Source organism: Xenopus laevis, chromosome 1S (genome assembly GCF_017654675.1).
Source record: "Xenopus laevis strain J_2021 chromosome 1S, Xenopus_laevis_v10.1, whole genome shotgun sequence".
Lineage (NCBI taxonomy): Eukaryota > Metazoa > Chordata > Amphibia > Anura > Pipidae > Xenopus > Xenopus laevis.
The window spans coordinates 21786637-21801530 of NC_054372.1; the positions used below are offsets into that span (position 1 = coordinate 21786637).

The 14894-nt window shown below is 36.7% G+C and overlaps 1 protein-coding gene across 1 annotated transcript in view; it reads right to left on the minus strand.

Annotated features, from left to right (window-relative positions):
- Nucleotides 1-14894, minus strand: part of LOC108704214 (O-phosphoseryl-tRNA(Sec) selenium transferase-like) — a 38255-nt gene that overhangs the window by 17500 nt on the left and 5861 nt on the right. The window contains exons 4-7 of the mRNA XM_018240673.2: nucleotides 7125-7217; nucleotides 6161-6186; nucleotides 5926-6084; nucleotides 5267-5409 (exon numbers count right to left, since the gene is read on the minus strand). Coding sequence (XP_018096162.2) covers nucleotides 5267-5409; nucleotides 5926-6084; nucleotides 6161-6186; nucleotides 7125-7217 — 421 coding nt within the window. The remainder of the gene's footprint in view (nucleotides 1-5266; nucleotides 5410-5925; nucleotides 6085-6160; nucleotides 6187-7124; nucleotides 7218-14894) is intronic.

Sequence of the window (14894 nt, forward strand, 5' to 3'; positions counted from 1 at the left end):
TGGGGCAAATTCACTAAGATACGTAGTTGCGCCAGCGTTCGCTTCGCCGCACTTCGCCAGGCGTATTTCAGCCAGCGCTACGTAAATTCACTAAAATACGAAGTTGCGCTCAGGGGAAGCGTAAGGTTGCGAAGTTGCGCTAGCGTTAATTCGCCAAGCAAAGCAAAGTTACGCTAGTGATGGTTAATTTGCATACGGCGCCAAATTGAAGTTACAATGGAGGAATATGTAGCATCACTACACAAGCCTGGGAAACCTTCAAAACACCAAATAAAATTTTTATTTTGCCCTACACATGTGCCCACTGTATAGTTAAGGTGCCATGAGTTATGAAATGTAGGGGGGAAGGAGGGGAGTCCCAAAAAATTTTCGATTTTTTTCAGCCTATCACCCATAAAAAAGAAAAAACGCCAGCGTTTTTTTAAAAATTTTTTTTACTTTTTTTGAAGCAATCCCTATCTACTCTATTGCACTTCGCCAGGTCTGAGGTGGCAAAGGAAGTCTGGCGTAAAAGGTAGCGTTCAGAAAAATCCGCACGTCAGTGAATTTGCGTAGTTACGTCCGTTGCGCAAATTTGCCAGGCGTAAGGGTGCGAAGTAACTCTAGCGAATTTACGCCAGCGTCCGTTAGTGAATCGGCGAATTAACGAAAATGCGCTACGCTAGCGAATTAACGCTAGCGTTAGGCGCTTCATCCTTTAGTGAATATAGCCTTTGCCTATATGTCCCACCCAGTATTAGGGGGATGCAAATTGTGGCAAAAAGTACAGTGTCTCAGAGTCATTTGCTTCAAGCTGGAGTGTTACCTGACAATACCTCTAAGCTCTTCACAAACACCTTGTAACCATACTCGTAAGCAATGAACAAAAGTTTAAGGTAGTAAGAAGGCCATGAAGGTGCTACAAACAGGTATGTAGGTATAAAAGTGAAAATGGTGTAACTAGCTCATTCCATTAATTATTGTGGAAGTTACTTTTCTACAGATACGGAGCAAATGTACTTTTATAGATTTATCCGAACTACATACAGTATACAGGTATGGGACCTGAATCCAGAATGCTCGGGACCTGGGGGTTGCCGGATAACGGATCTTTCCATAATTTGGATCTTCATACCTTAACTCTACTAGAAAATCATATAAACATTAAATAAACCCAATAGGCTGGTTTTGATTTGAAAAAGGATTAATTATATATTAGTTGGGATCAAGTACAAGCTACTGTTTTATTATTACAGAGAAAAGGGAAATCATTTTTTAAAATTTGGATTATTTGGATTAAATGGAGTCTATGGGAGACAGATATTCTGTAATTTTCTGGATAACTGGTTTCTGGATAACGGATCCCATACCTGTGTTCGATTCATCATATTTTAGACAGTAAGCCCTATACGGGGTAGAGTCCTCTCGCCTTTTGTTTCCTTGACACTGAGCACTTAAATTGTATTGTAATTATATTTTATATTTATGTGCACTTATTGTTACTTTTTATTTCAATGACCCCTTGTTTGTTACTATTAATTTATTGTTTTGCTGTACAGTGCTTTGCCCTCAAGGAGCGCTATACAAATAAAAATATACATTCATACATACAAATTGCAACAAACAAAAAAAAAATTGAAGGGAAAAATCTTTACCATAAAATGAGTAGGGAAATGATGTTGATTAGCTTAAACATTTCATCTGAAACCAGAACAAATGTATTTAGCTGAATTAGTCGCCATCCCTTCAACTAAAACACAAGATGCAGAATAATAATCTTTCTAGGGAAATAAAATTGATCGCTGGGTAAATCTTCTTTTAGTTTGAGGATGTTTCTAAATATTTTTGAAAAAAACAACTGGCAATTGAATAGTTAATGCCACAAATAACCACAAATGTTAATTTCCCTCCTTGGATACCAAACAGGCTTGTTTTACTCGCCACACAAATGTTTACCTTTCTTTCTTTCAAGAGCTTATTATATCCAATCCACTCGCGCCAAGTGACAGAAGTGTTATGAGGACGTCCAATGATGGAGAAGCAGATGCTCTTCCTGGGTACATTTTGCTAATTTCTTGAAGAAATGAATCACAGGGATAACAGCTCCACCTACTGGAACTATAAAATTCTTGTCCAAACTCTGCACAAAAGCATTGATTCTCCCTATGGAGCAAACAAATGCAAATTTACAGTAAAGAGAATGGCCTTGACTCTTATTTAATATGCTAACTATAGTTTGTGTCAGGATTTATCATTTATGACAATTGAATCAAATAGTTAAAAATCTATATATATATATATATATATATAAAAATAAATAGAGAACCCACAACAGATGCACATTTTCTTTAATAATATCAAATATTACATGATATTTAGTTTATGGTAGGAGAAAATATATTTGTATTCTTACCCTTTTATCAGTGGGGTATAACTAAAGAGAAATGGCCTACCTACTTTAACTATCAAGACACATTTTGTAAGGGTTATAAAAAAAATTATAGCAGGGCTTTGCTTTCCTTATAAGGAGTCCTATATATACCTATACATATGTTTAAAGGGGAACTATTGCAAAAATGAAAATTTAATATAAGCTTCACTATATTGAAATAAGAAACTTTCTAAATACAATCAATTAAAAATTCTGTGCTGTTACTAAAATAATCAAGTTTATCTTCACTATCCCTCTCTCAGCATCTGTTTCTCTTCATTCTGTCTTCATGCAGCAGTTGGGTGTCAGATATTCATTGACAGTTAGATCCAATATACCGTATAGGGGTGCTCCTTTTGCCTAGAAGATGTATTAGAGCTCATGCTATAAAATCAACATGAAATCATGTCTCTCTACATGCAGAATTTGTGCAAAAGGCTGTTATTTTGCTTGTACTGGAATAAGTTATTTAAATGAGATCTAACAAATTTGCTAGCAAATGAAGCCCCCTATAAGATATATTGTCAGATATTCATTGACAGTTAGATCCAATATATCTTATAGGGGGGCTTCCTTTCCTAGCAGATGTATTAGAGTTCAATCAAATAACTGATTTCAGTACAAACACAATCTAAAAAAATAACTGCCTTTTGCACAAATCCTGCATGTAGAGAGACATGATTTCATGTTGATTTTATAGCATGAGCTCTAATACATCTTCTAGGCAAAAGGAGCACCCCACACAATTGGTCCATACAATTGTGTGTAATAAATCTTCTATGGCAGAATTTGCATGGAACTTCCGCTGGAATTAAATTTACTCTTATGATCTTTTACCCTTTTTTTTAATCTACTGCTTTTCCTTTCTCTTACATTTTTTTTTATCTACTTTACTTTGCTATTAAGGTCTATTGTACTAGACCACTGAATGCAGCAAGCTACAATATACAATTCTAAAGTTGAACTGAGGGTAGTGGCAACACCCAAACATCATGGCTGGTGTCACCAGAAAGCTCATACAAATGGCTTGACTCACTTGCTGCTTATGGTGGGAGTTTGCAGCACTGGCCTATATCCACCACTGCAGAATATCTAATGCCATTTATAAGTATGTGCGTGTTGCTATCACAGAGTACTGTGAAAAAAGGCTATATGTATGACTGGACACACAGCAAAAACAAAATGATCATAAATAAAAAGACAAACGGGCCAGGAAGCACTAGAGGGCCAACGGCTTGGATGGCAGTTTTAGGGTGGGGCAACTTTTGGGTACCTATATATAGATACAAACCTGCAGATAAATCCATTGGCTGAGCTGAGGGATGGGGTGTACCTGTTGATTTTGTGTTTGGTGCATGTGCAGAACACAGACTAAATTGTGCATGCATGGACCACTAAGAAAAGGGAACAGGCAGTAGAGGGGCATATTTTTCCAATATTATGTGGAACAATGTAATAAAAAAAAAGTCAGCGGGTCTTGCCAGTTCTATTTGTATATGGACAGGAAGCAAAACGGAGAATTTACAGAGAGTATTGTCACTAATTGGAACTCAAACCCATTGAAATCTAATTCTACCCTTGATGTTCAATGAAAATAGTTTTATCTGAAAACCTGAAACTCTTGCAAGTGTTCTTATTTACGGAAAAAAAATTGAAAATCAAAAACTTGAGTGCATGAAAATGTGAATAAACAACTCAACCCCATTGAAATCTAATTCTACCCTAGATGTTCAATGAGTTTGCTAAATCTCATGTGAATCTTGAAAACACGATTTGAAAAACAGCTTGACTCTGATAATACATATTTCATTGACTTCTACGTGTTCTTGCCAGCTTTCAGAAGCCGAATTTCTGTATTCAAGATTGAATTTTTTGCATATAATAAAGCTTGAAAATTCATGTTTTGGAAACCTGAATGAGTGTTTTTTGCTACAAAAAATTAAATTAACTATTGGTCATTAAACCAATGCAGTTGTATGTGCAACCTTTTCCATTGCCTTCCTTCTTTTGGGGTATTTCCCTAATAATTTTTTTTTTCATGAAACCTCCTTGTGTCACTGTCCTTAGACGCAGCACCTTTCTCATCCCTAATGTTTATATATATATATATATATATATATATATATATATATATATATATATATATCACTTTTGGTTTGACCTTTAAAAATGTTCCCTATAATAATGGAATAAAAGGTTAATATCTCAAATTTATTTTCTGAACTGAATAAGCTGTCCTAGCATGAAAAATAATTCTCCAAATCTTTGTAAACTTTGCATATGATTTGCATTGGCAGTAGGTACTTGGGATATTAATACTTAATGGCGCTGAGACCCCATTAAACAGAATAGCTCAAAACTTTAAATTAGTATCCATAACAGGTCAAGAAGTGTTCCAAAAAAATGCAAGCACTGTCTGTGGACTACCTGTGTGTTTACTGTTTATAGGGATATATTTGGCAAGGTTCTAATTACTTTTATGTATCATAGTACATTAATTACACTCTTATGAACAAACAGCAACAGGGGGCACATTGCAGCCTAGATATTATTGTTGTAAAGAGTCATTATTTTGACTCTTGTTATGGGCAGCGTTACCAACACCGGTAATAAATATTACAGTTGCACCTGTAGTCGACTGTTCAAATCTAATTGCTGATTGGTTGCTATGGGGAAAATCACCAGTACTATTTATCACCAACAAACAATGTACAGATAAAAAATAACAACAAATATATGGGTCCCCAAAAGAAAAAGATATATCCAAAACTGATTTCAGGGAATTGACAATGGTTCCTGTTAGACCTGTTTCTTTATTGTACTGGAAAATCAACTGATTTTGCATTTTGTTTTTACTCTGGGGGCAAAGCAGGAAGTTGTAGAGTGAACACACAGGATATTTTCAGCTCCAATTCCAGTAATTTTGGATTCTACAGCATTAAGGTCTGTGTGCAGTTCATCTCCTTCCAGCACATTCTCTATCACTACAGGTTCGAAACCTTCAGAGACAGAGACCTTTATGTTAAAATATCCATTATTCTTTGCATAATACATTGATATCAAGGCGCAAAGCCCTCAGCGATATAGCATCTTTAATATATATAGGACCAGCAAGTCCATTTAAGGTGGTATTACAAATAATTTTACAAGGGTTACAGAATAGAAATGGGATCAGATAGCCCTGCCCAAAAAGATTGCAGTCGGATTGTGAGAGGAGCTTATTGTGTATGGCCACCTTAAGCCAAGTATTAGTTCAAGCTGGAACATCAGCCTACATAACCAATAGTTATAGAGAATATCATTAGATGCTCATATATATTGCTCTACTTGATCCTGGCCCTGCGTAGCACAATAGACAAATAACATAAAGAAGAAGAGGAAATTAACTTGCAAATTGTGGAAAAGGCATTTTAAAATAACGTTTATCAAGCTACCATAACATATCTATTAAAGTTACTGGCTATTTACATTTTAAATTTCCATAAGATAAGCAGCAGACAAATAGTGATTCTTACCTGCTGTGATCATAGATTTGAAGCAGGATTTCTGATCTATTCTTGGCCAGATTATGTAATTTGGCTTTGGTCTCTGATGCCAGAGAGTAAGGAAGCAAAGGGTTAAACTCATCCCAATTGCCATGGGTACAAGAAAACAACTGCTTGCTGTTTGCACACCTAGGTGGTAATAAAAGATGCTCTTTATATTCTGTCCAGATATTTGGGAATTCTATTAGGTCTCAACTTCACATACCAGCTAGCCTTATAATATCCAGTATTGAGTATTGTAAGCTTATTTAGAACACTTGAGCTTGCTAGAGATGTCGCGAACTGTTCGCCGGCGAACTTGTTCGCGCGAACATCGGGTGTTCGCGCTCGCCGGAAGTTCGCGAACGTCGCGCGACGTTCGCCATTTTGGGTTCGCCATTGTTGGCGCTTTTTTTTGCCCTCTCACCCCAGACCAGCAGGTACATGGCAGCCAATCAGGAAGCTCTCCCCTGGACCACTCCCCTTCCCTATAAAAACCGAAGCCCTGCAGCGTTTTTTCACTCTGCCTGTGTGTGCTGAAGAGATAGTGTAGGGAGAGAGCTGCTGCCTGTTAGTGATTTCAGGGACAGTTGAAAGTTTGCTGGCTAGTAATCGTTTTGATACTGCTCTGTTATTGTAGGGACAGAAGTCTGCAGGGGTTTGAGGGACATTTAAGCTTAGGTAGCTTTGCTGGCTAGTAATCTACCTTCTACTGCAGTGCTCTGTATGTAGCTGCAGTGGGCAGCTGTCCTGCTTCTGATCTCATCTGCTGACTGCTGCAATAACAGTAGTCCTTGTAAGGACTGCTTTTATTTATTTTTTTGTTGTTTTACTACTACTACTACTACTACTACTACTACTACTACTACTACTATAAGAGCCCAGTGCTATTAGTCTAGCAGTGTTGGGGAGTGGGACTGGTGTCCCTGAAATCACTAACAGCTCTCCCCCTACACTATCTCTTCCAAGCACACACAGGCAGATTTTTCAGATACATTTTTGCCCTTGATCCCCCTCTGGCATGCCACTGTCCAGGTCGTTGCACCCTTTAAACAACTTTAAAATCATTTTTCTGGCCAGAAATGTCTTTTCTAGATGTTAAAGTTCGCCTTCCCATTGAAGTCTATGGGGTTCGCGAACCGTTCGCGAACCGCTCGCATTTTTGCGCAAGTTCGCGAATATGTTCGCGAACTTTTTTTCCGACGTTCGCTACATCCCTAGAGCTTGCTGCCTTTGGCTGAATGGCTGCAATATCTCCTGACCGTCCAATCCCATGGATCAGCCTGAATTAAGAAATACAATATTACTATTCTGTCATGATTTTTATAATGTAGTTTTTATTTCTAAATGACACTGTTTACACTGCAAATAATTCACTCTACAATATAAAATTTCATTCCTGAACCAGCAAGTGTATTTTTTTTAGTTGTAATATTGGTGTGTAGGTGCATCTCAGGTCATTTTGCCTGGTCATGTGCTTTCAGAAAGAGCCAGCACTTTAGGATGGAACTGCTTTCTGGCAGGCTGTTGTTTCTCCTACTTAATGTAGCTGAATGTGTCGCAGTGGTACCTGGATTTTACTATTGAGTGCTGTTCTTATAACTACACGACAGCTGTTATCTTGTGTTAGGGAGCTGCTATCTGGTTACCTTCCCTGCTGGGTTGTTTGGCTGCTGGGTGGGAAAGGGAGGGGTGATATCACTCCAACTTGCAGTGCAGCAGTAAAGAGTGACTGAAGTTTATCAGCGCACAAGTCATGTGACTTGCATCTGACAATGATGGTGTCGCATGAGTCAAAATATAATGTTTCATGTAGAAGTCAATGGCCGAGGTCCAGAAGATGGAACTGATAAAAAAATATGATGCATAAACTACATGTAAATGTTGATGTGATCGATGCATGCTGCGTCTTCATCTGACAAGATGAAAACCGATTGTGTCGGAAAGACTATTTTCTCTCATTGAAATATAGTAAATGTCAGATGTAAATGCATGAAGAAAAGGCTCCATCCGACTTTATCTTCTAGCCTAGGGGGATCAAATTTTGTAGAATCCTACAAAATCTTGCGGTGTCGCATGGAGGATTGGAAATTGCGGTTTTAAGCAGTGAAAAGTAGTAGTGGCTTCAGAGCAGGGCCGGATTTGTGGAAAGGTCACAAAGGCTGGGCCTAGGGTGGCAGATTTTTAGGGTGGTGGCATGCTACTCAACCACACCAGCTAACTGGTTCGTAACTGGTTTTTAAGATTTCTTGTGCACCAATCACCAGTGCTCCAAACACAATGCTGAAAATTTGCGCATTTGCACAAAGGAAGGCTAGGGGATGGGGGCGATGAACATCAGCGGGCCTATGGGCGCTTGCTGTGTAAATCCAGCCCTGCTTCAGAGGTGTATTGTAGGCCTGATAATACAAATAATTAGTTAATTAATGGCCATCATTACCGAATTATGTGGGTTGCTGGTCAAATCTGTTACGCAGTTTCCAAATGAACTGTATTTTGGCCTAGTGTTGATCTACACCGTGGTCCATAACGGGAGATGTGGCCGACGTGCTGTATGAAATGTAGCCATGCTCTTGGTACCCTTTAAGGTTGAGACAGGTGAGTTTGTGAGAAACCAAAAATATATTGACTATTTAAAGGAAAACTATATCCCCAAAATGAATATTAATTTAATATTGCCCTTTTACATCTCTTGCCTTGAGCCACCATTTCGTGATGGTCTGTGTGCTGCCTCAGAGATCACCTGACCAGAAATACTGCAGCTCTAACTGTAACAGGAAGAAGTGTGGGAGCAAAAGACACAACTCTGTCTGTTAATTGGCAGTTTGTGTGCACCATGAATCCTAGGATCCCAGGAGGCAGCCGTTATTTTTTAAAATGGCACTTATCTATTTAGGATTACCCAATGGCACATACTACTAAAAAATGTAAATGTTTTTTTTATGGTTTTACATATGAGCTGTTTTATGCAATATATTTTTATAGGGACATAAATTGTTCGGGGGGTATAGTTTTACTTTCAGAAATCTCCAGCAGAATTTAGTGTATAAGAGATTGTTGGGGCCTTTTATGAGTGGGGCGTTAGACTATTTAGATTTAAACCTGAAGCATGGCCATGCAGTATATATACACACAAAAAAAAAAATTTGGCAAAGTACAGTTACTTTGAGGGGACATTTAGTTTATCTAGGAAAATATTATATTGTTACTTCAATATATATAATATATATATATATATATATATATATATATATATATATATATATATATATATATATATATATACACATGCGAAGGCTCGGGCACACACTACAAGTACGAATACCTGGGTGCTGAAAAGAGAATTGTATATCCACTCAAATATGCTGACGCACACCAGGATTTTTCTTCAAGTGATTTATTTTATTTTATCGTATATATATATATATATATATATATATATATATATATATATATATAATATATTATCTTCTAATCTAGAGAAATATATATTAATGTATTTACGAAAATAGAACTGATTTGAAAACCCCATGTGGTATATCGAAAAGTGAAGTTATATTTGTCATACCAAATATTTATAGTAATTTAGAGATTCCTGAGTTGTATAGATCAATACCCCTTAGAGTACAACGTCAGCGTACTTTACATTGCATGGCAAAAATGTCACTAACGGCAAAATGACCACAGGAAACCATATATTTTTTAAAAAGAGTACATTCCTAAATATTTACAGTATATCAGGGGTCTGTTGCATGGTTTAATACCCAGTATACATGGGATTACCAAAGTATTTAGAACACAAGATGAAATTAGTGTACATGAAATTTTACATTTGCTTGAGGTACTGTAAAATCAACACAGAGCATTTTATGTATGGTAAAAGCCAAATGAGATTACCTTAGAAAACCATATATTTTTGAAAAAAAAAAAAACATTCTGAATAAGTCAAAATGTGTAAAACCAAAACTAAATGCCAAAGCTTTGCTAAGTTTGGTCTTAAACAAAATGCAAAATGTTGAGACCCCAAAAATAAATAATACTGTATATTAGTAGCTGCAAAAAATATGTTCACCTCAGAAAAGCACTTATTTTTTGCAAAGTATCTGTCCATTACTGGTCCAAAATTTAGACCAATGTTTATCTTGTCTTACATTCAAACCATCTTTTCAACTTTACAGAAACGTAATATGTATCTGAATAAGAAATGAATACTCTTTTTCAGTAAAAGTTACTCTTTATTGTTTACATGTATAACGATGTTACATATACAAAGTTGCTTTTTATTTTGTTTGGACACTATTATACACTACGAGCCAACACTGACACCCAGTGGTGTGAAGAATCATTGCACGTATTAACCTAATGGATGTAAAAAGAAAAAAAACTTTGTACTGACATTCCAATATGGACTTATGATGTCATCTTGGTGCCAGAATTCACTGATGGGGGTGGGTATTTAATTGCCACATTGTTGTTGCACAATATCCTTGAGAAAGGCCCCCAGGTGGGACCGAAAAGTACGATCGTACGATCGTTCCGAGAAAATCGTGGTCTCACAATGATTTAAAAATCTCAACATCTATGGCCATCTTAAAGTGACCGTGGTTCATCCTACTCTCTTTCTTACATACGGCACCTAAGTACTTAACTGCACTTGCAATGCATCTTAAATTATGGTAAAAGAAAATTTCAACTTTCCTTTTTATCACATGCAGCAGCAACACCATGAGATATAGAAAGCAATTTCAACAATAGGGAGGGATTATCCAGACATCCAATTCTGAAGTATCTTTCTGCCAAATTCAGCTTCCTATTAAACGCCGATGTCAAGCCTGTAACTTATGTACATTGCTCCATGTAGCTGCTTTGCAAATAACTGGACTCCTTTCAGCCCGAGGAGTAGCCATCACTACTAGTAACAATGATCTGTGATGAACAATGGAGGTGAATGTCCTGCCATTTCATAACACGATTAAATAGTATCACACATCTATCTGGCAATCATGGATTTAAAGGCTTTATTACCTTTGGTTTGTCCTGAATTACTGATGGATTTGGACATGTGTAAAATAATTCTTATCACATTCAGAGAATAAAGCCTTTCTTTCTTTTTGTTTGCTGGATTGGGAAAAAAAGAAGGCAATACAATTTCCTGATTAATGTTAGAACATGCTAACATGCCATGCAGAACTCAAGCAGCTTTGTTTTTGACGATCCCTAAGCAGCCCGGACCACACTGAGCATGTGCACAGTCTTAGTCTTGCAAAGATGTTTAACAAAGTTACAAGATGGTGACCCCCTGTAGCCAACTTTGAAAGCATAAATTATTTGTTTGATTAGGCTTGTGGTGCAGTAAGTTCATGTTTATATTTAGTATACAAAATACAGCATTTCTAGCCTTATTCTATTTTAGACTTTACATGCCCTTTAAACCTTCCTATACCACTTGAAGCACCCAAGGATCTTGGATCACTTTTGCCCATTTCTGTGAAAAAAAGATGTTCTCTTATCCCTAACCTGGTGTCGTGCCTCTGAGCACTCTTGGATATGGAGGACCCTCTTTTACACCCTCTGCCCATACCTAAGAGAGGATCTCCTACGTATACAGTAAAATGATCCTTTCTCCACTATCAGTTTATTTTGAAGTAATTTTTTTCCTTTGTCTTGTGACAATTTTTCCATGAGCTCATCTAATTGTTTCCCCAAGAGATGTCCTGTTATCAGAAGTTACATCTGCCTCCCAGGGTTTAAGCCAAATGACTCTATGGGGCAGATTTATTGAGTCAAAAATTCAAATTTTTATGGTCAAAACGACTGAGTTATCAAAACTCGATTCGGGATTTTTTTTAAAAAAAAAAATGCTAGTTTTTGGGTCGTTTAAATTTGTCCCAGTTGGAAAAATTTGATTTTACTAATAAATTGCGATTATTCAAATTTCTAATTTATGGGAGTTTTACAAAACTCCCATAAATTCGACAATTCGACCCTTGATAAATGTGCCTCCCATTGTTGTAGTAGACAGCCCCATAATTCTTGCTGCTAATCACAGATTCTGATTTGAGGCATACCTCAAAAAAATCTGATGGCAATTTAAAAGGCTATTTGTAATCAAATAATATTAGTTCATTCCAGCTTCCAGCCACAAGGGGTCACCAAAGGTCTGTCTAAAAGTGTGTTTTTACGCCAAGAACTTTCACATAACGGTATAGTATACTAAACCTAACAATTTATTTTCAACTGGTAATGATTTAAGAGGAAGTTGTCTCGGCTAAAAGCTTTTAAGCGAACACCTGTAACTGCAGAAAAAAAAACACTATAAAAGCTGACATGTAGGGGAAAAAAAGCATTTCAAGCCAAAGTGCTATTCTATAATTCAACAATTGAACAATTAAAACAAAGTAATTTTAATGCGTAACATTGCTAATGTCCAGTTAAGTTTCTTTTACTTATAGAAAACTGCTTTATTGTAGGAAAACATGGCTGACCTTTCATGTTACAAGCATGCCATCTTGTGACAACTTGAGGTGATCAGGAAAGAAATATAAATGATGTTACAGGACAATTTGCACAAGAGCTGAGGAGCAACCAAAGCATATGGTCAGTTGGATGTCAGAAGATGGACAGGGGCTGACAGGGTCGCTCCTATCATGATGCAAGGTGAGAATCTTGTCTCAGGCAGCAGCAAGAGGCTAGTTACCAGGGGCAGCAAAAAGCCACCTGGTGTAACTATAAGAACTAAATTTCATTATTTTTTTTTTTCATTGTCAATAATTTTTATTCCTTTTCAAAAAAATGTCACAGCATGTATTCTTTACATTATATTCCACAAAAAAATATACAGTTTGAGTGAGAGGTAAATACCTATTACATACTTATAGGTATTCTCCTTTATAGTATTGTATTGAATACACTTAACAAATGATGTTAATGTCATATTATACATTACAATAAAATGAACATAATTAAAATAAAAATAAATAAAATAGAAAACGTATTGAAATGTCTCCTTTTATTTATTGTTTCCTACCCATGTTCTATTATCGTTCTTTCCATGAAATAAATTTACATTCATAAATAACACAACCATCCTATAAGGATACAAGGGGTTGCAGGAAGGCCCCCTGATATCGGTATTCCAACCAAGGCTGCCATACCTTTAGAAAGTTTTGGTGTTGATCGGTTATTACGCTGGTCAATTTTTCATTACAAAATATCCAGTCTAACTTGACTTTTACTAATTTATAATTAACAAATGTAGACTTCCAGGATTTTGCTATCACTTGACGTGCAGCCAAGAAAATATGATTTATCAATTTCCTTTGGTTCTTAGAAACCGAATCTGGAATAGCATCCAACAGGGCCACAAATGGGTCTCTCCTTAAATTAATGTGTAAAATTGAAAAGATTAGATTATAGATTCGAATCCAAAAACGCACTACTTTGGGACAGGACCACCAAACGTGAACCATCGTTCCCCTAGCGGAACATCCTCTTAAACAATTTTCGTTCACACCTGGATATATCTTGGCTAGCCTGGCTGGAGTGAGGTACCACCTGAACACCACCTTCTATCCTGCCTCTAAAATTACTGTGTTTACGGAGCAACTTTTCAAGTTATCATATCCAATCCTTCTCAGGTAGGTTCTTTCCCAAATCGGTTTCCCATGCTCTTATATAGTTTAGGTCCATCAAATTTTCAGGTGTGTTAAATTGTCTATATAAAATTTAAATTGCACCCCTAGGGGGAAGTATCATTTTTACACCATCTTTCAAAAAAGGAGGGTACCTTCTCTTGAGAAGTTGTAGAAGTCCAACACTTTGAAATAAAATGTATAAGCTGAAGAGCTTGAAAATATTCATGATGGGGTAAGGAAAAGTTTTGAATTAGAGCATCTAACGAGTACGCTCCTCTAGGAGTTAACAAAGAAGACACTGAAGTGAACCCCTTGTCAACCCACCACTTAAACTGGGATTGAGAGGTCCCGGGGGGGGGGAATTTGGGGTTGCCCAAAATCGGAGCAGCTGGGGTATAATCTGAATATAAGTGGTATTTGGACACTACCACATCCCACATCTTAAGAGAAGTATCAAAACAGTCACTACATCGTTTGGATCTCATCCCCCTAGGGATCCAAAGATAGGAAGATGCTACATGTGGAAATGTGTAAAAATTTTCGAAGTCAACCCACATCGGGGGCAATTTAAAATTATGTAATACTGGTAGTTGTGATAATTGTGTGGCCCTATAATAGTTCCAACAATTAGGGAAACCTAAACCTCCTTGCAATGTAGAACGATCTAACACCGTTTTACTAACTCTTGGGATACTTTTATTCCATAAGAACTGTAACATTTTAGTTTCCAGTTTCACAAGATATTGGCGCAAAATTGGAACAGGTAATACCCTAAAATAATATAAACGTTTTCATTTTTATGGCCCATATACGGCCTATCCATGAAATATATTTTCCCCAATCTTCCAACAGTTTGCTCAATTTACGATATAGCGGGGGATAGTTGACCTGATATAGAGATTCATCATTTTTCGTTAGCCTAATTCCCAATATTGGAAGAGAATTTTCCTTCCATTGAAATTAAGAATTCAAAGCCAATAATTTAAATGCTGCTGTTTTAGCAGGATTAATAGATAATCCCGAGATGAGAAAACATTTTTGTAGCACATTATATAGATTTGGTAGCGTTGTCACAGGTCTTGTTATAAATAAGGTTACATCATCAGTGAATAAACAAATTTTATGTTCAATATTATAGACTTTCATACCTGAAATGTTAAGGTTTTCCCTAATTGCAATTGTGAGAGGCTCAATCGCCAGATCAAACAATAAGGGCGACATAGGACACCCTTGGCATGTGCCCCTAGCAATTGGAAAAGAGGCTAAGAAACAAGAACCTATGTTAACTCTAGCTATAGGATTAGTATACAAAGCTGAAATCCATGT